This window comes from Sciurus vulgaris (genome assembly GCF_902686455.1).
Source record: "Sciurus vulgaris genome assembly, chromosome: X".
Taxonomy (NCBI): domain Eukaryota; kingdom Metazoa; phylum Chordata; class Mammalia; order Rodentia; family Sciuridae; genus Sciurus; species Sciurus vulgaris.
The window spans coordinates 128,526,815-128,550,456 of record NC_136471.1 but is presented as its reverse complement, the minus strand read 5'-3'; the positions used below and the strand labels follow the sequence as shown (position 1 = coordinate 128,550,456).

Below are 23,642 nucleotides of genomic sequence, written 5' to 3'. Positions count from 1 at the left end.
AAGATTTATCCAGCCTTGGATGTCTATAGTGCCAAAGTAAAGATCCCCTGAGACGGCATCAACAAAACGCCTACACATATTCAGACCAATGGTTCTCAATCATGGGCAATTCTCCCCAGAGGATGCCACTGGCAGGGGGAAGGTAGAAGCCTGGGGTGCTATTAAATATCCTTAGAACAACCCCTCTCCAAACAATGATTGAACTCAAAATGTTAGTAGTATCCAGAGTGAAGAGCCCTGCTCTGAGGTTACAATGCACAATCCTGGTCTCAGCCATCTGGTGACACTACGAAACTCTGAAATGTAAAAGGAAATGCTTAAAACAAAATTTACTCTAAGAAAGTTATAGAACAGACATTGTCAAATTTTCCTGCACAGTGAGTCATCTGCAGAACATTTGAAAATCCTGATGCCCAGGCTTCACCCCCAGTAATTAAATCAGAATTCCTAGAGCTGGGACTTCAGGAATTAGAAGGTTTGGTTTGGCGTTTTAAATTCCCGGAGTGATTTCAATGAGCACCCAAGTTGGCAAACAAGTGATACAGAGCAGGGATCAGCAAACTGTAGCCCACTGGCCAAATCTGGCTCTCCATGCAGCCTGTGGACTAAGAATGATTGTTACATTTCTAAGTAGTTAACAAAGAAAAGAAAAAAGCTCAAAAAGTTTGTGACACATGGAAAGTATATGAAATTCAAATTTCAGTGTCCATAAATAAAGTTTTATTGGCACACAGCCAGTCGCTCACTTACATATTGTCTATTCTCAAGCTATAGAGGCAGAGTTGAGTAGTTGCCACAGATACTTACCATCAGGTCCTTTACAGGAAAAGTTTGCAAAGCCCATTAAATAGCAGTAGCTCTCGAACTTTAATTGCATACTTTAAAATGCAAAATTCTTTTCAAGCAGGTCCCAGGAGAGGACTGAGCTCCTGCGAGTTCCTGCATTTCATGCCAGCTCCCAGGTGATTCTGTATTGCATGCAGGTCTACCAGCTTCACGCTGAGCTAAGAGGGCAGAATGTGGGGTTCTAAAAGCATGGTCCGCATAGCCCTGGGAGATGAGAGGCCCTTTCAGGAGGTCTGTGAGATCAAAACTCTTTTTATGATGGTGCTCAGATGTTATTTACTTACTTCACTGCATTGACATTCCCCCGACAAAACTGCTTACACCTTAGGTGATATCAGTTAGTGGCTGCAAAGTATACTTCTCACTAGCACATTCTTTACCACCATGTACTCATAGGAAGAGAAATACAAAAAAGCCAGTTTCCCTTTAAAACTTTTTTTTTCTCTTTGCAGAACACCATCATTTATTGGAAGAATGACTAACCAGGAGCTGGGTGTGGTGACACATACCTGTAACCCCAGCAACTCAGGAGGCTGAGGCAGGAGGATCACAAGTTCAAGGCCAGCCTCAGCAATTTAGTGAGACTCTATCTCAAAATAAAAATTTTAAAAAAGGGCAGAGGATGTAGCTCTGGTAGAATGTCACTAGGTTCAATCCCCAGTTAAAAAAAAAGAGAGAGAGAGAGAGGAAGAATGACAAGCTATAGTTATTCAGACTTAGGAATTTAGCAGGAATTTCCTTTAAAAGAAACAAGCGAACAGTCTGTCATTTCAAAGAAAACTGGTAGTATCTGCTGCCAATGAATTTGGGGAAACTTGTACCTGCCATAGTGAAAGTGACAGCTCTAGGGCTTCTTGATAGAATCAACAGTGATAAGAACAAATGGGATTTTTAAAAATATAGTTTAATGAAATGTATCAATATTTGGAAGATCAATTCAGAGAAACAATGTTTTCCAAACAACCAGTGTGTGATTTTTACAAAATCATTTTTTTCCTCTTTTCTACTTTTTTTTTAAACCAGTGCATTATAGTCATACATAGTGATGGGATTTTTTTGTACATGCATACAATATAACAACGTAATTTGGCCAATATCATTCCCCAGCACTTTCCCCCTCCCTCTCTACCTCTCACCCCTTGATCCCTTTCCTCTACTAATCTCCCTCCCCACTCCCCACCTTTCTCTTCCTTTTTCCTCTCTAGCTTCCACATATGAGAGAAAACATACAACACTTGAACTTCTGACTTTGGCTTATTTCACATAACATAATGGTCTCAAGTTCCATCCGTTTTCCTGCAAACAACATGATTTCATTACAGAATCATTCTAGAACATAAAAAGTCAAAGCAGAAAATAGAGCGATGAATTTTAATGGAACAGAGTACAAAAAGTTCATCAACATGTTTCAGATTCCACATACAAAATCTTTAAGAAACAACTACTGAGTGATATGGGCCAAATTATATTGTTCTATTGTGGGCATGTATGAATATGTAACAACAAATCCCACCATTATGTATAACAGTAATGCACCAATAAAAAATGTGAAGGGAGAGAGAAAAAAGAAACAACTACTTACTGAATTCTGGTGTATTGTCAAGGAAAAACTCCCCAACTATTTGAAAATGTCATTAAAACCTTCCTCCCTTCTCCAACTACATACCTTTGAGAGATTGAGGTTTCTTCATATACTTCAACTAAAGCAAGATACCCTGAATGAATGCAGAGGTGTAGGCAAATATCCAGCTATCAAATATTAAGTTAAATATTAAAGAGATTTACAAAAATATAAAATGGTACTATTTTCACATTTAAGATTACAGATAATGGGTTTTTTATTTTAATAATTTCATTATTAAAGAAATACATTTCTTAGTTATACTTTAATATAGAAAAATAGGTATAAATACCCTACATGAGTAAAAGTTTTTGGGGGAGGACTTGATTATTCTTAAGAGTATAAGGGGACCTAAGGAAAAAAATAAAAGAGTATAAAGGGACTAACACCTCAAAGTCTGAGAACTACTAGTATAGCACATTAAGTCAATTCACAGAGGGGCTTCCTGTTAAAGAGCTAAGTGCAAAAATCACTTAAATGATAGATTGCTTCTCAGTTTTTTTCTTTCTTATAGTCCTAGACATAAAAATTCAGCTACATAATAACATTAAGAATGCTGAGCCTTTTTAATGCCGTAAAGGGAAGTGTTTTTCATCAAACCCTTTTGAAAGCTTGTCCTAAAATCTGTTTAAGGAGGAACTTTGATTTCTGAAATGGCATTCTGTGAAAATCGCAAAATCGATTAACTTCCAATATTTGAAATAAGGTCTGAGCAGTGCAAGATAAACAATTATATGAAAGTAAACATACACTTACATGACTGGAAATAAGCAAACTCAAGAAACAGATACTTGTTAGTCTCTTCCTCTGCTGTTTGTGGGAAGTGGTTTTGGTTTTCCAGACTATCATGTATTTATTGTTAGTTTGGTCAAGTAGGGGACCAAGCAATTAGGGAGACTGATACTGAGTAGGGGAATCTGGCTCTAAGTCCAGACAACACAGATTTGAAGAGAAGATCTATAGGAAGCAATGTTGAGGTCCAGTGGTACTTGGCTTCCTTGACCACCTGGGGGACAGCATGTCCACTCTTCTGAATTCCATTCATTCAGTGTCTAGAGTCCTGCTTCTGAGGGATTGTGCTGGGGGCTAGAGGTGTGCCCTTCCTAGCACTGATCCTTGGGAGGGTGAGGGTTGAGGGAGTGACATGTAAAGACGTAAGACAACCTTTAATTAGAATACAGAGGTGACACAAGGACATGGGGGAGTGAGGTAGAAGCAGATCTTGGTTAGTAGGGCGAGCCAAGGAAAGGGTTTCTGGTTGACAGGGCCTGAAAAACAGATGCCATGAAAAAGCTTGAGGGGAGGAAAGCAGAACCAGTGTGATGCTGGGGCTCTGGTGCAGCTGAGTTTCTCAAGGACAGCAGGGTGCCAGAAAGGCAGGTGGGCCCTCCCTTGCCCCGTGGGAGGCACCCAAGCCAGCCTGAAGTTTCTGAGCTTCATTTTGCAGGCAGTGGCAAAGAGGGAAGATTTGTGTGCAGGCGAGTGACATGATCTGAGATGTACTTTTAAGAGATGAATCTGGCTCTGGTGTGTAGGCTGGATCGAAGTGGGTGCAAACTACAGTCTTCAGCCGTAGGTGGTAGCAAAACGGGTATGCGTTTGCTTCCAAGTGGGTAGGGTGTCTTTAGCAGGAGCAAAAAGGATAAAAATCAGACAAAGCCATGGAGCTACTAGGCAATCAATGTCACGACATTTTACAGGAAAGGATTAATGAGAAAGGGTGAGAGATTTATGTGAACAGATCTTCAGGAGGGCCATTTCTGAAAATACAAACTGTCCAAGGAGGCAGAAAGCAAATCAGTGGTTGCTTGGGAAGGGGCATCAGGATTAAAAGGGGTTTGAGGAAACTTCAGTATGTAACAGACATGTCACCATCCTGTTTGTTGGTTTCATGGGTGCACACATGTTAAGGCTTACCAGACACCATAAATAGATGCAGTACACACATGTCGATTATTCCCCAAAACAAGTTTCTTAAAATTATTTGTTAAGTTCAATTTTTACAAAAGACAATAGTAATTAAAAGGGCTGTGGAATTAAAGATTGGTTGCAAAAGGAAAGATCCACATCATCCTGGGTGGGGTGAGCTGGGGGACCAATGCTGAGGCTGCAGAACAGCAGGGTCCTGTACCTGATAGGCCCTCAGATCAGTAAGGCAGAGCAGGAGGCCTCCTGGGTGCTGAGGGCTGAGGACAGCAAAGGGTCAGAGAGGACTCAGGACCTTTACCAGACAAGTAGACAGGAGGCTACAATTAGGAGAAAGAAAAGTCAAGGGAGATGATTAAAACATACCTGTTCCTGTAACTGGAATAACACCCCCCCACGCAATGTCCCATGTGCATGTCTGCATGGATAGGGTTATCCATAGCACACATATAGACATGTACATGCGTGTGTGTGGTAGAGATTGCATACATATCTGTAGACTCAAATTTATTGATTTAAGTGCCGTGTCCCTTTTAAAAGCACGCATTTCTCTGTAGAAAGCAGGTGAGGAGATCATTCAGTATATAATGTCCATGCCTGCAAAAGGTTTAACAGAGCCACTCCATGAGCTTCTACTGCCAATGTCCCAACTCAAAGGATAAGGGGTTTCTTAACTTTCGGGGTTGGCTGGTTCTCTATTGAGGGAGAGGACTCTTCTATGGCGTACAGGTGTTTAGCAGCATCCTTGGCGTCCACCCACCAGATTCCAGGGGCATTTTCTCAGCTGGGAACCTCATCAGCACATTTTTGAAAGGTAAAACCTCCTTTGATTGGGAGACCCTGGTCTGGTACAGTGGTTTTCAACCTACGGTACATATGGGATCACCTAGTGAGCTTTCAAGAATGCTGATGGCTAACTCCATTCCAAGATTTGGACCTGAGTTGGTCTGGAGGGAGGTGGTTTTGGGATTTTAAAATCTCACCTATTCTATTACAAACCAAAGTTGAAAATGTATTAGAGAAAATTAATTCAGTCCACAAGGTTAACACCTTTTACATTCTTTCTTCCAACTTAGAATCATATGCAGGCAATTGTGGGGACCTGCACTAGCCAGTCAAGTTCAGTTTACTTCAATACCTATTGAGCTCCTGTGCAACTCAGAGTGCAAGGTCCTGACCAGTCTGGCCCAGGAGACCAGCCATGCACACAAAGGACACCAAAACTGTACGGTATCACACAAAGCCACACATCATGAATGCTAAACAATAAAGTGATTTTCACAATACTATAAATGGGTCCAGCATTGAGACAGGATAAAGAAAAGAGTGAGATATGAAGACCTTAGTTCACAAAGAACTTAAAGTCTAGTGCCTCATGGGTCATCAAGCACCCACTAGGTACTTAACACTTTAAGGTGGGGATGCGGACTCTCAAAAGTGAAGCTTTGGGAAAGGGAAGGGGCCAATATCATTCAGGAGAGAAACCAGTGCTTCAGGGAACCTAGGATGCATTTCCACTGTGAAATATTTACATGGACTGTGGCAGGCAGCCTTCTAACAGGCCCCACTGATCCCCACCTCCTATAGTCATGCCCTTGGGTAATTCCCTCCCCTTGAGTGTGGGCTGAACCTAGTAACTTGCTTCTCAGGACTAGAATATGGCCAAGGTAATGGGACAACACTTCCCTGATTCAGGGCTTTGTAGGGATTACTGTTGCAAAGCAACTTTTCAGTGCTGTGATTGGAGCATAAAAGTAACCACCGAGCACCTGTAAATGAATGAGCATGGCTGGCTCACATAAAACTTTATTTACAAAAAACATAGTGGGTGGCATCACAAGCCTAGCCTAAGTCAAAGGAATCTCCATTGATTACATTGATAAACAAGGTTGTTCAAGCACTTGTTTCAATCCCATCATGCCTCCTACCAGCCTGACGTTTCAGCACTAGTCTGCTTGGGGCCAAAGCATCGTCCATGGAAGCTTCCAGATAAAATGCAAGTATGATGACCCTTAAGAGAAAGCCTCGACCCATCTAAATGACTCTCCATTTAGTACAAAAGCCATTTTACATCAGCTTTTCACAGAGCTGGAAACAGTTGATATGTGTGGATAATTTGAGAGTGAACTGGGGTCTGAAGGGATAGCCTGGAGTGATAGGAAGACTCAAGTGGCTACCTCAGATACTTCCAGGTAGCTCCAGTTACCTGGAAGGGGAGCAAAACATTTCAAAACAAAATAAATTTCTAACTGAAAACAATGTGAGTGTTATCAGGAAGAAAGCAAAGGCCAGATGTCACTACTTCTAAAACACCAAGAATTATTCGGCCTGGAATAATCCAAATTGTGTCCCCAAAACCAGTTGCTGTGCCTATCAAAAAGCTCCATATCAGCACTCAGTATGGATCGATTTGCTTCTCATCTCTGCTTTATCTTCCTACTCCGAGATGAAGGTCAGACACAGGACCAAAAGGCAGAAAGAGCTGATAGACCACAGACACAGTAAGCCACTCTTACACAATCAAGTGCTAATCATCTGCTAACAGTGTAGTGGACCAAAAATTGAACGTCTGTGAACAATCAAAAATGGTTTATGGATATAAAATGGCCGATTAAAGTCTTTGCTAAATAAGCTATAAAATAGTTACTGTACCACAGGCCACCTTTTCATGATATAATTGAAATAATTTAATTATAATGAAATAATTTACATAGCAGAAAACAAAATGCAAAAAATTCTAAAAACCTCAGGAACTTGGCAGCATGAACCTGGGCTATAATATGCTTGTTCATCATTTCCCTCCATTACACCAGAAACACCCAGAGTGACTGGAAGCACCTGACAGGTTGAGAGCTTCCCTGGATTGAGTCATCTAAGTTCAGAAAGCTTGAACAGCTAAGGCAGCGCCCCAGAACCTGCACAGAAGGATTGGCACGTGGCTTATGGTAGACAGCGAACTACACGCACAGGCCCAATGGTACACACAATTGTAGTAGGCATTTTCCTTTTGAAATATATTTCAAATATTTGGGGGAAAGACCTCAAACTTGGCCGTGCAAAGCACAACCTTTGGGCTTCTTGCTAAACACCAGTATTTCATAGCTCTCCTCTCCTCACCTCTCTATTATGTTCCATAGGTGAGAAAGCACCATCTTTTTCTGGACTTCTGGAATGATCTATGGCCATCTCAATCCAAGCAACAGAGCAATTCAGATTTGGGAAAGGAGGAATTGGTTGGTGAAGTTAATGGTTGTTGTACTCCTTATCTGTCAGGCTGGATTCTCAATTCCCAAGCTCCCATTATCGACTTTGTCCTCTGGCCCTCTCTTTGCACAAGGAAATGAACCTTCATCTTCAAGCCCCCTTCCAATCTCCTTCATCAGACAAATAGATAAGAGAATCAAAGGTCACTGTCCTTCGAACCAACTAGGACTCGTGTTCATGATTGCCATGGCAATTCTTACTCATACCTCTCCATAAATAGAGACAGAAAGAAGAAAGAATCAATACCTTCAGCAATTTTGTCTCTTTTCCAAAGACAAATGTCTAGATTTTAAAGGTACATTCACATCTTTGATTCCTTCCTGTCTGTGCCTTTCTTGCTCATGGACCTGGCTATAATGTTTCCCAAACCTTCATGTACGTAGGAATCACCTGGAAATCTTATTAAAATACAGATTCTGATTCAGTACAGATAAGTGAGATTTGAGATTCTGTCTTTTTCCCAAATTCCCGGGGAATGCCAATTCTGCTGGGCTATAGCCCATACTTGGAATAGAGAATCTAAATTCTCTTAGACTATTTTCTTAAGCCCGTGTAAAACATTATATAGCATCCTGGGAATATTCCCTGGACCTTAAGCACAATTTTCCATGGAACACAGATCTGGCATTAGACCTTCTTTCACATTTGCCATAAGTGTCAGACCACTATCTCAGGCCTAGACCCCTCAGGCAGCCTCACAAGGGGTTTCTCCTTTGACCTTTGTAGGCGAGACCAGATGTGGACATTCCCTGTCCAGAGGAGTGAACAAATGAAAAGATAGAAGTATGAAGGAGTAATTACCTAGGTCTTTAAAAAGTCATTCTATCAGGAAGTTACAGCAGGGGGGAAAAAAAAAGATGAGAAAAAAAAAAATCAAGACAAAGGACGCTAGAGCTGCCTTGACACAATGGGGAATAAGGAAACTGGAGGAATGGTAACCCTTGCTACAAGACTACGTGGGCGAGAGAGGCATTTTCCTTTGGCAAAGACTTCTTGGTCAGTCTATCGAAACCTCTTTCCCCCAGTGGAAAGAAACTGAGAACTCTATACAAAAAAAAAAAAAAAAAAAAAAAAAGGCACATGAGCCATATGGAATTCTCTATTTTTTCCCTCACACCATCTGGTTTGGGATCTAAGTACAGAATGGCAACTGCATTGATTTTGAAGCCAAGAAAACCTCTAAGCTCCTGGAAAGGCGATAGCATGGCTGGGTTAAAGCCCCCTCCCCCGAGGCCTACACCATTGTCTTTATACTATCAAGAGTAAGGACTCTGTGGCCAGCACCAGACACAAATGGTCCCAATGCTTTATGCCTCAGAAGCATTTTACCGCCATTGATTGCAGTTCATTTCAGGATCTAGGATTTGGAGGTAGGGGAACTAGGGATTGCACCCAGGTCTACTTAACCACTAAACCACATCCCCAGTCCTTTTTATTTTTTATTTTGAGACAGGGTCTTGCTAAGTTGCTTAGGACCTTGCTAATTTGCTGAGGCTGGCTTTGAACTTGGATCTTCCTGCCTCAGTCTCCCAAGTTGCTGGATGACAGTTGTGCACCAGTATGCCCAGGTAAAATCCATTTTGCCTAACTTTGCCTAACTTTATCTGGCAAAAAAAAACCTATGCTGGCCTGAATTTTTTTGGTGCTCAAACCAGACTTGAATGGACAAGGAACTGTTGTCAGTTATTTTTCATCTGCGTCAAGCTCTCCAGAAAGATGAATGGGTGCGATTCGCAGTAGTACCCAGCCCATGTTGGTGGTATCGCACAGCACGAACTGTCATCTAACACTTGTACTTAAAATGACCACGCTCCTGCCTCAAGCAGTAGTTTCTGATAACAGGGGCCTTCTTGTTATGTTAACAAATATCCTCCCCCAGTAACATTAAACTATACATATCTAATAGCTTGGGGGTGCTTTTGTAAATACCCTTATTGAGTATGATTTATATACTATAAAGTTCACTTGTTTCAAGTGTACCACCCAATGGTTTTGGGTACATTTACGAAGTTGTGTAACCATCTTCACGATGTCATTTTAGAACATCTTCATTATTGTACCCATCTATAGTCACTGCCCATTCCCCACTTATCTAAGCCTCTGGCAACCAGTAATCTACTTTTTATCTCTATGGATTCACCAGTTCAAGAAATTTAATACAAATAAAGTCATATAACATTTAGTCTCTTTGTGTCTGACTTCTTTTACTTAGCATGTTTTTGACATTGACCCATGTCCCAGCATGGGTCAATACTACATTTCTTTTTGTTATTGAATAGTATTGTATTGGCTATATCATGTCTAAAGGCATTTTTTGTTTTTTTTTTTTTTTGGCGGTGCTTGTGATTGAACCCAGGGCCTTGTGCTTGCAAGGCAAGCACTCTACCAACTGAGCTATCTCCCCAGCCCTGACTTTTTTTTTTTTTTTTTTTTTTTTTTTAATCAAGATTCCAGAACCCTTTCTTTTTTCTTTTCTTTTCTTTCTGTATTGGGGATTGAACTGAGAGGTGCCTAACCATTGAACCCCATCCCCAGCCCTTCATATTTTTTGAGACAGGGTCTCGCTAAGTTGTTGAGGCTGGCCTCAAACTCACGATCCTCCTGGCTCAGTCTTTCTAGTCATTGGGATTACAGGTGTGCCCCACCACATCTGGTACCCCCCACATTCTTTAAAGGATCTATGAGAATGGATGCCTGATGTATTCCTGCTCACCTTTCCTATCCAGTGCTGCAGAGGTACACACACAACTGGCACCTAACAGAATCCAAGACAGAACTAAATACAAAGTCAGATTTCATGGCCACTAACTTGACACTACAATCTAGGTCTTAAAGGAAAAAGACAGTTTTATGAAATTATGGGTTTTATGACCTTGCCATTCCATGTATCTTCCACTGTACCTCGGGATTGCTCCTTCAAGAGATGTACTTGCTACGCTGCCATTTCTGATCTATTCCTAACAAAGCAAGCAACCGTTTGGGAGAGATGATATTATGGGTTTACCCAAAAATCACAGCAATACTTTAAGCCTGCTATTGTGTTTATCTGACCTTCCATATGCCCTTTATGTCACATTTGACATACTTTGAGCTACAGTTCTACATTAGCTAAATCATTTAGTTTTTGCCACCCGAGCTGAACATTGCCACTTTGGGAATACAAAAGGGAAGATGTCCATATTGGTCAGCGTTCTCCCCTCCTAAGATCCCCAAATCCACTCCCAGATTTCATCCAGACCTAGCATCTAGTGGTCTAAGACACCAGTGTTCCTCACGAGCAGGGAAAATGGAAACTGAACCCAAGGGACCTACCTGGTGGGGGTCAAACACACACTGATCCAACCCTAATTTTATATGCTTGGATTTTTCTTTCTCAAAGGCAATGACCAACATTAAAAGAGGGTGGCACAAAACAGCCAGGGTGAAGAGACACTGAGGGACGCTCAGGATTCTTATAGCCAAGGCTCCTTGACCGCCCTGGCCCAGTTCCAGGCCCAGTGGTGGACCTATGTGGTGCCCCTCCTGCATTATTGGTTCAGATATCAAAAATTTTATGTTAACCTAAAGGCATATCTTACTGTATACTGCTCCCTTCAAGACGAAGAGATGGGGTGAGGAAAGAGGGAGAGAAAATAGAGAAAGATGGGGTGGAATGGAAAGGGGGAGAGAAAATGAAAGATGATTAAAAAATTTTTAAAGGGCCAATTCCACCCATGCCCATGTCAACAAATTAAAGCATCAAGCACAACATAAAATATCACAAAACTGAAAGAGCCATTACAAATCATAGTAAAGATAACAGTTGACTTGCTATTAGAATTCACCCCAAGGCTGTATTTACCTGGACTGCTCAAGGGGCTAGCCCTGTCCCCCATGGTTGGCACAGGATGGTACTGGTGGTTCTTTGAGCCTGGGTACATCCAGTGGTACCTGCCAATTTCCATTTCAGCTCTGCTGTTCACTGCCAATTTCAGGTGGCAAAGAGTCAGTGTCTCTATCTCCAGCAAAGATTCTATATCAGCATTTTTATTTATTCTTTTACCATATACTTCAAGGGAATGGGAGCTTAAAAATATGGTATTGAAATGCAATCCTTCAGCATCAGTTTAACAACTCTGCATGATACATTTAAGAATGTTGGAGTTGCATCCTCCATTTTTTAATTTAAACTTACACAGATCACCAAAATCTTCTTTGTTCATTTCTCCACACCTCCCCCTCCAACCCAACCCTCAAAATGCTCATTTGGAAAAGATACTATTTATAGTTAAAATTTGGCTTTGCATAATTTTTCTTTCTGTTTATTTCCTTTTCAGACCGACAGAGCACTATAATTTTTGCCAGCTGCACAAGCAAAGGTGAACATAGGCTCACTCTCTATAATTGTCCCCAGTTTCAGTCCTAAAAATCTGACAAATAACCCAGTGGCCTACTGAATCCTGGATGAAGTATCTATCTCCCACTGACACCTGTGGTATTCTCTGTCACCTCCCCTTCAGTTCAGAATGTCAGTCTACAATGTTCTGCATTAAATCCTATTTCTCAGTGTGAAGAAAGGGCTATGGGTCTGAGGCTCAAACCAGAGCTTATTCAAGTCTTGACAACTGGCCTCCAGAGGACTTTCGTCTCTGTCAATATGACTGTTTCTTACATTTTAGGGGAATGGAGAAGAAAATATCTACCAATTTGCCTGGCACAGAGGAAGTTTCTGGTAACAGTTGAATTACAATCTTGAAATCCCTGAGAAACTAAGGTCACCATGGTCAGTTTATATGTCTGAAAAATCCCATAAACTGGATAAGGGGTTATGTCCTCTGGGGTATCGCAAATATTTAAAGATTAAAAAAAACTTCTGGCACTGATGTGGGCAATGATTCCATTAGAAGAGTGGGTTTAATGCTCCATTTGGCACCTTAGATCGCTGAAGATAAAGACTTGGTAAATATCCACATCAGGAGGCAAAGAAGCAAACACCCTGACAGGGTACATTGACAACCTGACAGTGCCTGCATGGAATCTCAGCTCCATGCTCCACTCTCTCTGAAAACTCTTAAGAAATTTCAGATTAGGAAGCAAAGACTTACTTTTCTAGGTGGCATTTTAGAGAAACCCTTTTTGACTTCAAGGTAAAATAAAAATGCTTCGTCTAAAAGGAGAAATAAAAGATACTTGGATAAGATCAGAACTGCACAACGAAACTTTTTGGCTACTGCTGTTTTTGTTAGCAATGCTGAGCTGATAGCTATAATTTATGCAATTTATGATGCACTAGTTGTCATGTTAATAAGCACATGGTGCCTGTTACCTTATCCATCACAGCTAACCAATGACATTGTTATTCTGTCTTGACAAATTAAGAAGGGAGGTAGACAAGAACGTAAAGATCACTTGGCCCTGGTCATTGGGCCAGCGGGTGGAGGAACCTGAGTGTGCATTTGGGCAATCAGCCTCCAGAGGGCGCACTTTAAAAACCAAGGCAACCTCCTCTGGAGCCTGTGCATTTGCGGCTGTTTTCTACTCTTACACAGAGGCAGTAGGGAAGCCCAGAGAGTTTTTCTGAGGTCTATTCAGAAGTGAGCTGTGCTGTGCCTCCTAAAGAAATGACCCTGGTCCTCAACTACTGATGTTAATTCAGGGTTCATAAAAGTTCATAATTCCAAGTCTTAGATGTCGAGGTTTACCTTACTGTTCAAGGAGATTCTCAAAGGTGCTATGTTCTCTGCAGCCAAGAACTTGTGAGGCTCATGGAAAGAGCCCGAAGGTCAAGTCACCTCATGGAATGATCTGATTTCCTCTTGGCAAAGTGGCTGTGAGCCCTTCATGTTGATCCCCCAAACAAGAGAATTCTAAGTAGCTCAGTAACTTTTAATGTGAAAATTTTCCTCCTTTTTTGGAAGGAGTAGGTGCTGGGGATGGATCCCAGGACCTCAGCATGCTAGGGAAGTATTCTATTCCTGATTTATACTCCCAGCCCCTCATCTTCCTTTTTCAAATTTTATTTCTGCACACCCAGCACACAGTAGGGGGCTAATAACTGTTAGCTGAATGAATATTTGGTTGAAAGTAAAGAAACAAGCACACTGGGAGCCCATGGACCCAGAGTGGCCCTCCAGGTTCCCTACCATGCAGACTTCTACTCTAGACAGGCCCTGCAATTCAGAGGATCTGTCCCTGCCTTGTCCTCATCTCCACACTGGCTGCTGGGTAACGGCAATGAAAAACCACAGACTTCCCAACACTGGTGTGTCTTTTGGCAGCCATGCCTGAGATGCTTAATTCAGCACTCAAACATAAATATCCCAGCAGATGCAGAAATGGGATCAGCAACTGCATAGATATTTTCCAGTCCCCTGAACTGATACTTCTGGAGAAGTCTTTTTACAACAGCAATTCTTTAAGTAGGAAAGAAAAGAAAATCACTTGAATTTTACATTTTGGAGATGAACTTAAATTGAGATATTAAATATAAGGCTATCTGTAAACTTTCAAAGAGCACAGTATACGTATGAATCCCAGGGACCAGGTCCCAACACCTCAAAGGGAGTCACCTAATTGTAAAAAGTTTCACCTAGAGGGGTATATTAAAACACTCTGTTCATTCCAGACATCTGGCAAGAATGAGGAAATGATTTATGCCTTATGGAGGAAAGACTGCAAAATGTCCCCCTTGGAGATCAGAAGATGGGGATGTGGTAACTGCTGGTGGTTTACGTAGACACACAATTGTGAGTGGTCATCACCAAAGGTGGGCATGACATGAACAATGGGAAATTGAGGAAAGGAAAGCAGAACAATGCCTCATTCTCCTTTTCCTGTGTACTTAGAAGAACCTAGGTGTAATTGCTCAGCTGCCTAGAGAGAACATGTTCACTGGGCCAGGTCTTTCAAGGCTATATTTATCATCCTTCATTTTTAGCTATTAGCTGAAATATTAAAGGAAAGTCATAACAATACAATAGAATATAGTAATGGTTGGCAATTGATGGTCATCTATTTTCATCAATAAAGTTTTATTGGAACGTAGTTGCAAGCATTTGTTTTTGTACTATGATTGCTTTCATGCTACAATGGCAGATTTGAACAAGTATGACAGAGACCTGTGGTCTACAAAGCTGAAAGTATTTGCTACCTGGCCCTTTATGCTTTGAAAAGGTGTGACTTGTGACATCAAATATAGTGTAGTAAGGCTTGAAAATATAAATCAGTTAATGTAACTAATAAAGTCAGCCTATAAAAATAGGCCATTACTTTATTTTCTCTTATTAACACTCTCCAAAGAGAAATATCACTGGGCTGGTTAAGGATCAAAATTCTTTATGCCACTGTTGTCTGCTATTTTGTTTGCCACCAATTCAACAAAATTATGGTTAAACCTGAGATTATATTGCTTTTTTTTTTTTTGTAATGGTGATTGAACCCAGGGGGGCTTAACCACCTGGCCCCATTCCCAGCCCTTTTTTATTTTGAGACAGGGTCTCCCTAAACTGCTGAGGCTGACCTCGAACTAGCGATCCTCGTGCCTCAGTTTCCCAAGTTGCTGGGATTACAGGAGTACATCACCATGCCCAGGTGAAATTGTACCACTCTTAATGATGTTGCCTAAAATGAGTTAGCACCCTTTCACTCTCTAACATATGCTGAGAGGATAGAGGATGAGGTTTCGAAGGAGAACACAATTAAGTGAATAAATGAATAAACAAGTGACAAACAATAAAGCACATTTGCAAAGCTGGGATTGTAGCCTCCCTCTCTTAAAAAACAATGTGCGTCCCATTCTTTCTCCATCCCATAGCTGCCCCTACTCCTGGCCAAACATCTCATATGCATGTGTATGTGTGTGTGTGCACAGGCGTGCACGTGTGTGGGTGTGTGGATGCATGTGCACCAGCATGCCTGTGCATGCATTTGGTCCAAGGGAGAAAAAAAGGAGCAGAGTATATTTTTGGAACAATCCAGTACCAGTCCTGGTAAGGGGAAGCTTACATCATGTAGACACAGGCTATTTTGCATGTTCTCAAATATAGCAAGACTAAATATTTTATCAAGGTCATTCACCCTGAATTGACTTGTACTTCCAAGTAACAAAGAAATGTAATCTTAAAATTTACAATCTTAATTTGGGTTGACACTCAGTTCCAAGGAAGACAAAATCTATATTTCCAGAAATGGATCAGAACTCTTTTCTAATGAATTAGCACAATCAAGTCTTGAAAAATATGCTTATGGAACTGATAACATAAAAAGTAGCAGATATACCAAAGGCTCTTTGAGATCTTTCTCCACATTTAAATTTTCTTAAAAAAAAAAAAAACAAGAATCAAAGGATGCCATATCATACCTACCACGTGTGTCCCGCACCATCTGGCCAGGCACTTTTCTCTATAGCCTATTCCCCAGACACCATCTCTTCAGATGTCCACCTTGGCAAATTCTTAGAGAATAACTGCATCTAAAACTTTCTCAGTACCACATTCATATATACAAGTTAGAAAATGTCAATAAAAATGCAATAACTCAGAGATTATTAGGAATATTGTGACATGTTAAATGTGTCCCTTTGGTTTTCAGTATACAAATACCACATTATAAAAGAGTGCTTTCCTTCCTAAACAAAAAAGGAGAGCCAAATGTATACACGTTTTGTTAAATTTTAAAAAGATATAAGAAATTATATCTACTTGAATAAAAAAATGAAAATGGATCTGCTAATTTTACAAACAAGTCAATTTGAATTCATTTCTTACTCTTGACTAGATCCTGCAATTTATTTTAAATTAAACATTATTTCCAATTCACTATATTTTTCTGTGTTGTTAGGAACTTAATTTGATGCCTAGATTCTGGAATTTATTTCAGCAACGATTCACAGGAACAGAATCTATATGCAATTTCCTATATGTCATAAAAATAACCATCACAGCTACTCAGATTTTTTTTCACATAATAGAGCTTAGAGAGTTGTTATGATTCAATTGTTTTTCTACCCAGTGATTACATGCTCCCAGCAATTCCAGATGCATCTGTTTTCACAAATGAATTGACATCAAGTAATACTCCACTGAAATAAATGGAAACCTAACTCTCCATCTTTTTATTATTGGATCCCATGATCTATTTCCTTTGATTCTGTCTTATTCATTTCCTCCACTTATTCCATTTGCAGTGAATCTGCTTACTCAATCAATCCTCACACTTTGATTTAATTTAATGCTCTCAATTTAAAAACAATCATTTGTAATAATTTGGCATTTCACCAATTCATCTGAGAAAGCCTGCTGCTTGCTTTCCTTAAAAATTCCTGAATAGGTACCGAACACTTTAAGAATTTTGGTCATCCAGTAGTATTCTGTGATACAAGCTATGAGACTGTTTCAAAAACACAAATGCTTTCCTTTTGTGAAGACTTGGATTATTTTTCTCTAAAATAGGAATAAAGTCACTCTGATTTAGTTTTAAAATAAATAGCTCTCTCTGTGGGTGTTTGTGAATCACAATAGCTGGGATGTGTTCTCCTGTCCAGGAAAGGACAACTAGAAAACCTAAGGTCAATTTAGAAATCTAAGTTTAATTTACATTCTTAATAGCATAATAATTATCCAAAGCAATTAATTCACAAGCTACTGGGTAGGGCACTAATACCCTAAATTAAGAGATGGGCATTGCCCCTGTCACCTACAATTGAAAACAAGTGGTTAGGGGGCATATATCTGCATGAAAAACTGCATGAAGTGACAAAATGTATAGAATTAAACTCGGGAAATAGGAATCCTTTTTGAAAGGCTTAAAAGAAAAGCAGGGGGAGGGGGAATCTATTAGCTCCAGAATTATATAATGCAGTCTATAAGTAATGATGTCAAATTTTTAAATGTTCATATCAATGAAATAAGCATTTATTTTATAAACTTAAAAATAAATCTGTAGTACTGGAGCGACAAGTACACATGACCATTTGTGGCTATTGTTTTATGTGGATCTTAATGACAATGGACAAGCAAATTGAAGGAACTATGAAGAAGATACTTGTATGAGTTTGACTTTGTAGAGCTAGCATCTGAACTTGCTCGTCTAAAGAGATCAGTAGATAAGTCAGCCTCCAGATGAAGCTTTTGATGGGTCACATAATGATCACAATCCTTGTTGCTCCAGATCAGTAAAAATAAATTTTTCCTGGCATATTCTTATTTAAGCATGTTTCATACATGTGATGCTATCTTTTGGTAGCTTGGTGTTGATGAATTATTGAACAAACAATGTTTATAAATTTCGATAATTTTAAAAGCTCCTCCAGGATGATCTTTCACTTCTGATTTTGCCTGTAAAACCACAGCTAATGCATTTTCGTGTACAGTTTTTCAGGGATGCAGTGGCGATCTGTAGACCCGTTATTAATATTTAGTTGACATAAAATAGCAGTCCGTGAGACTAAATTATGAAACTCACAATTATTTAATAAGGATTTTATATCAGTTATATGTCCTTTGCTTGCTTTTGAGGAAAAAAAAACAGTTTTAGCTGCCATGGGAGACCATCATATTAATGAAAATAAAAAGTACACATGAAACAAAATCACTTGCTTTAGAAAAAAATGCTATAAATGGTGACAGAATTCCTTAGGATAATGCTATTACGATATTATACCTCTCAAACATGGAATCATGTCTTTAATTATGGTCTCTAATCATGGAAATGAATCTTTAAACTTTTATCTCACTTCAGCGTGAGAAATATTCCCAAGAGTTTTTCTTATCGCTGTTTGGTCATTAAAGTAGATTAGAAAAAAGAAAATATTCAAAAAAAATAGAGGCACATACAAGAGAAGACAGGTGGGTTTTTGTTAGAGGGAGGTCAGTTTTATACAAGGATTGAACTAAACTACCAACTTTAGAATTAGATTGCTATGTGCCTAAAGCCACTGGAATTCTATTCTTACGTGGTTAAAATGGCAAATTTTTTCTCATGTGTATTATCATACTTTAAAAAATTAAATTGGTCTGTTTAGGATAAAGTGCTAATGTGCACAGAAGAAATTCTGCATAAAAACAAGCAGCTTTTACCCCAGCATGCTGTTAAGTGGAATTACATATAGTCACCAGTTTTTATAGGTTTAAAATGGTTGACCATCAGGAATTTCATATGGTTCAACCTATACAATCATAAGAAAAACGTAGTTGTGCCTCCATTCTGGAGAATTACTACAGTTTAGCGACTGTCATTGAGTGCAGGGGCCATGAGAAATAACCTTAGCATGATGGCTTTTAACATCAGAGCCACTGCAGATATAGAACATGTTTTTGTGCGTTTATGACAGTCTGTGACTTTGAGTGAGGGAGATCACTTACAATGCAATGAGATGCCATTAACCGAGCAGGGGCTGAGCTGATTCCATGGGGCATCAAACTTGACATCGGTCATTATTTAGGAAAAGAGATACATTTTGGCTTCTATTTTCTGTCATTTTCAAACTGCAACAATACTGCTTTCTCCGAAAAGCTATTCTTTTTATCAAAATTGTAACGTGGTCTAAGATTCCCTTTAGGGAATCAGGACCCTTTACCAATTTTTCTCTCTCAAATCTTTAAGTCATAATTAGCAAAAGACCCCTTCCTTTCCATCAGCACCAGGTGACAGAGCCGTCCCCTCTCAAGCTCCAACTGTAAGTGATCATTACGTGCCATAGTTGGGGCTTGATACACAGAAAGAGCAATCGTACTAGAATAAGAAAATTAAGGTCTGTCCAAATCACTACTATATTAGTGGAACCAAAGCGTAATTAGCATGCATGCCCCTCCAGTTCCTCCTTGGCACTGGCAGAGAACAACATATTCTATGTCCCAGAAATATAACATGCAGAACATAGAAGCTAAATTGTGATTAATTATGTTAATAAAAAAAACGACCATTTCCCCAATTCAACTACCCCTGGTGACAAACTATGGACATCTTTCTATGAAATATCACATTCCACAGAAAGATGTGCAACAGGAATGGACTGAAAGAGGCTTCTCTCTTCATTTAACATCAGCCCACAGGAAAACAGCACCCTGCAAACAAGATCATGCCATAGGGATTGTTTCAGAGCCATTTAAGAGACAAAACCCGGCTAACCCCTTTCAAGCACCCACAGTGAAAAGCTTTAAACAGGCTATTGTCGGAGCACTGGGTACCTTTTCTCTCTTGGCTTTGTTCAGTATTTTCCTCGGCTGCAGTTTCCATGGCTGGCTTCATACCATCCACCAAAAATGCTTTTCCCTGCTCCCCCCAACACACACTTTTTTTCCTCCTCTTCCTTTGCTTTGGACTCCCCTCAGTCTCTTATTTACACCCGCCTGATTGAAAGGCTCTGCTCTTCACTACAGTAGATTACAGTCCCTTCCAAGATGCAAAAGTCTTGTCAGCGTCAATTTCGCTCTGCCTACTGGTCCATAAAGACAGCTGCCAAGGAGCAGGCAGCCATACGTCACCGAGGATCCCAGTTATAAAACAACCATTCTGCACCCGCGACTGTGCCTCCGCTCTGTGTGGTTCCCAGGGGGAAGGACCTGCTCCCCCACAGCTCTTCCTCCTTGCTGTCTTAAGATCTCTCCCCCCCTTCTTCTTGCCAACTGCACCCAATGAATACTAATTAATTCTCCCAGGAAAGAACAGATTTGTGACATCAGAGGAAGGGATGTGGAAGAGAAAGAAAAGAGCCCCCTCCCACCACGTGACTTAGTTGGTCGGCCACAATATATGCTGTCTCAGGAGAATGCGCACCAGGCTTTTTTCCCATGCCACCCCTTTCTGGTGCATCACAGTTTTATTGATTTCATTTATCCCCAAACCCCGGAAAATCATATTTAAAGGATGTGCCCATGATCTCTATTTGCTTTTTTAATACGTCTTTTTCACACAATCTCTAGACAGAAAGGTTGATTAAACACACACACACACACACACACACACACACACACACAACTGAAAGAAAAAGTACATAAGAGGGAAGAAAACCCTAAACATGGATTTAGCAATAGCAATGTAGCAATCTGATATTAGAATCCACTCCTTTGTCTATAGTTAATATATGTGATAGTAAGGCAAACTTCAATAACTCAAGCCAAAATTGATAAAAAGGCACCCTTCCTTATTTAAAACAAGCATAATATGTCACAAGTATATCTAGCTGACATTTTGGTGGTTTCTTGACATGAAACTTCATTTTTTCCCCATTGGATGTGATTACTTCCATATGGAGATTTATCCATTAGAACTCCTCACTCAAAATCAAAAGGGCATTTTTCAAAAGCAGTCTAAATACTCAGCATAAAGGCTATTGTACCAATAATGGGGTTATTTGTTTGTTTGTTTTTTTGGTACTAGGAATTGAGCCCAGATATTCTTTATCACTAAGCTACATTCCCAACCCTTTTTATTTTGAGACAGGGTCTCGCTAAATTGTTGAACTGCAATCCTCCTGCCTCAGCCTCCGAAGTTACTGAAAGTACACATGTGGGCCACTACACCTGGCTCTGCCCCACTTAAAAAATGCATTTGACTGGCTCACCTACCTTCTTTATCCGTATTAAAAATTTTAAATACAAAGACTGATAACCACAGGGTGAAGGAGCACAGAGGGTCCGTTAGCTGGTTGAGCTCAATTCCCATCTTGGGAGCATATATGAAGATAAGTTGGAGACTGCCTCTCTTAAGACACTCTCCCAAGTTTTGAAGGTTTATTGTTAACACCTTTAAAAAATGTGCAAGATCTTGAATCCAAATCCTCTAACAACCTGATCTTTGAATACTTTGGTTTTAGATAATCCCCCAAACCTTCTTACATTCAATACCTATGTCCTATTAAACAAGAGAAGATTTTGAAAACCAGTTTAGCCAGTTTGGACACTAATTTTACATCTCACTTTTCACTTTGACCATTGTTCTAGAAGACCACGCCCACAATCGACTATTCCCTTCAATAGGGCCTCAGTCAATTTTGTCTTCTGGTGAAGGAACTAGAAGCACAGCAGCCTAAAGCTGCCGACTTTAGATAAAAAGATTTATTTGTGATTTAAAAAAACAACTATAATGTTTCTTAATGGGAAAGTTTTAATCATGTCTTGCAAAAAGCACTTAGGCCCACTCAGATGAAAAGGTGGCAGGTGCTGGTATGTGACAGGCTTGTTCCCCTCAGCATTTCAAGTGAAAATTAAAACCAAAGTAAAATTCAATTTGGCACAAGAGGAGAATTGTGATTAGCTATGCTATTAGTTTTTCTTTAAAATGTCTAACAAAGTCATTCAATTCTGGAACTGGCAGAGTAGAATAATTTTTTGGCCATTACTTTAGAGTAGTTGATTATATTTTTAGAGATGGAGTCCCACTATGCTGCCCAGGCTGGCCTCAAACCCCTGGCCTCAAATGATCCTCCTGCCTCAGCCTCCCCAATTGCTGGGGCTACAGATGCAGGATGCTGCACACCACTAGGAATATCATTTTAATACTGATACAAGTGGAAAGGCAGAATACAGAAGATATTCGTAATTTAAGGACAACTTAGTTCATAGTGACAGAAATCAAAGACATTAGACAAAATATTGGCAAACCCTCCAGCAGATGCCTTCATCTACTTTCAGTCTGAAAAACTAGGTAAGTGAACAATTCGCCACTCTGACCTTATTCACAACTTCATCATTGTCATTAGGACAATGATGTATGATGCTTCTAGAAATTACCATTGCACCACTTCATAAACAGCCTCAAATATCTCACGGATGTTTATGATAATTCATTTGAATCAGTAAAGGAGAAAACTTGTCAAAACACAGAAAATGGAGTACATGTTTCTATTAATTTTGAGGTATGCATCCATTTTGGGCCAGAAAAGCCATTTAGGTACACAGAACAAATAGGAGGGGAAATCTCTCAGAGCTGAAAATACTTCTTTGAGCCCCATACTAAAAGACAGCAAGAACACTTCTGAAAATCAAAGCAAAGAATAAGAAAGATTGACACAAACTGGGTATATTAGATGCAACCCAAGGCTGATGGGACACACAGGACTCTCCTAAACCAGGGTGATCCTACCTGCTACAAGTGAGCAGAGGAGGATTCATTAAGTACCTACTGTATGCTAAACATTAGGAAACCATTCTGTGCTACATAACTGGTGGTTCAGCCAACAGAACTCAAGTTGCACAATGATCTTCCTACAGATTATTCTAGTCACATAGCTAGCAAAGATTTTGTCAAACACCCATTTTTTCCAGCTGGGCGTGGTGGTGCAATCACAGCCATTTGGAAGACTGAGGCAGGAGGATCATAAATTCGAGGCCAGCCTTAGACACTTGGCAAAATCCGAAGCCACTAAGCAAGACCTGTCTCAAAATTTTTTAAAAAATCTTAAAAAAAGGGCCGGAGATGTGGCTCAGTGGTAAAGTGCCCCTGGATTCAATCCCCAGTATAGCAAGCCGAGGGTGGAGGGGAGTTTATTTATTTTTTTTTTACAGCTTTCTATATCATATTTTAGGTTCCTTATGGCCTCAGAATAACTCCTCAGTGAAGAATCATTCATCACCAAGAAAGGATGTTTTTAAATTCCTTCTGGCTACTAATTCCTCTACAATTTTCCTGTTTCATGGAACACTTCTGTAATGTGAAATATACTCAGACATAACCCTTCCTCATTGTCCCTCCAAGGAAATCAATACCCAGAGCTACTTAACAAAAATTTCTTTTAAGATAATTTTAAATTTACTCAAGTGACTCTTGTTTTCACATTACTCCCCACGACAAAATCAAAGATATGTTCTAGTTGTAAATATCTGGGCCTTCTATTTGGAGAGAACAAAATTAAAATACGGCAAGAATCCTTATGTAGTACATTTAAGGTAGGAAACAATCATGTAAAGTAGAAATAGCCAAAACATTAATTCCGTGTTTAAAATGTCACATAAATTTTTAAAAAACTAAACATACAGGATAGAAAAATTTGGTATACATTCACCTAGAA

General features: G+C 39.9%; 1 protein-coding gene across 7 annotated transcripts in view; it reads right to left on the bottom strand.

Annotated features, from left to right (window-relative positions):
• The window catches only part of GPM6B (glycoprotein M6B), a 163,065-nt gene that overhangs the window by 21,617 nt on the left and 117,806 nt on the right, over positions 1 to 23,642 (bottom strand). Inside the window, exons 1-2 of one of the 7 annotated variants that reach the window (XM_079123247.1) lie at positions 19,822 to 20,244; positions 11,499 to 11,618 (exon numbers count right to left, since the gene is read on the bottom strand). The exons of 2 other annotated variants lie outside the window; for them this stretch is intronic. In XM_079123247.1, the coding sequence (XP_078979373.1) occupies positions 11,499 to 11,618; positions 19,822 to 19,882 (181 nt within the window). In that variant the 5' untranslated portion in view covers positions 19,883 to 20,244. Of the gene's footprint in view, positions 1 to 11,498; positions 11,619 to 19,821; positions 20,245 to 23,642 lie in introns of those variants that run through there. 4 more of the 7 variants (XM_079123249.1, XM_079123248.1, XM_079123250.1 and 1 more) reach the window with 4 other exon arrangements.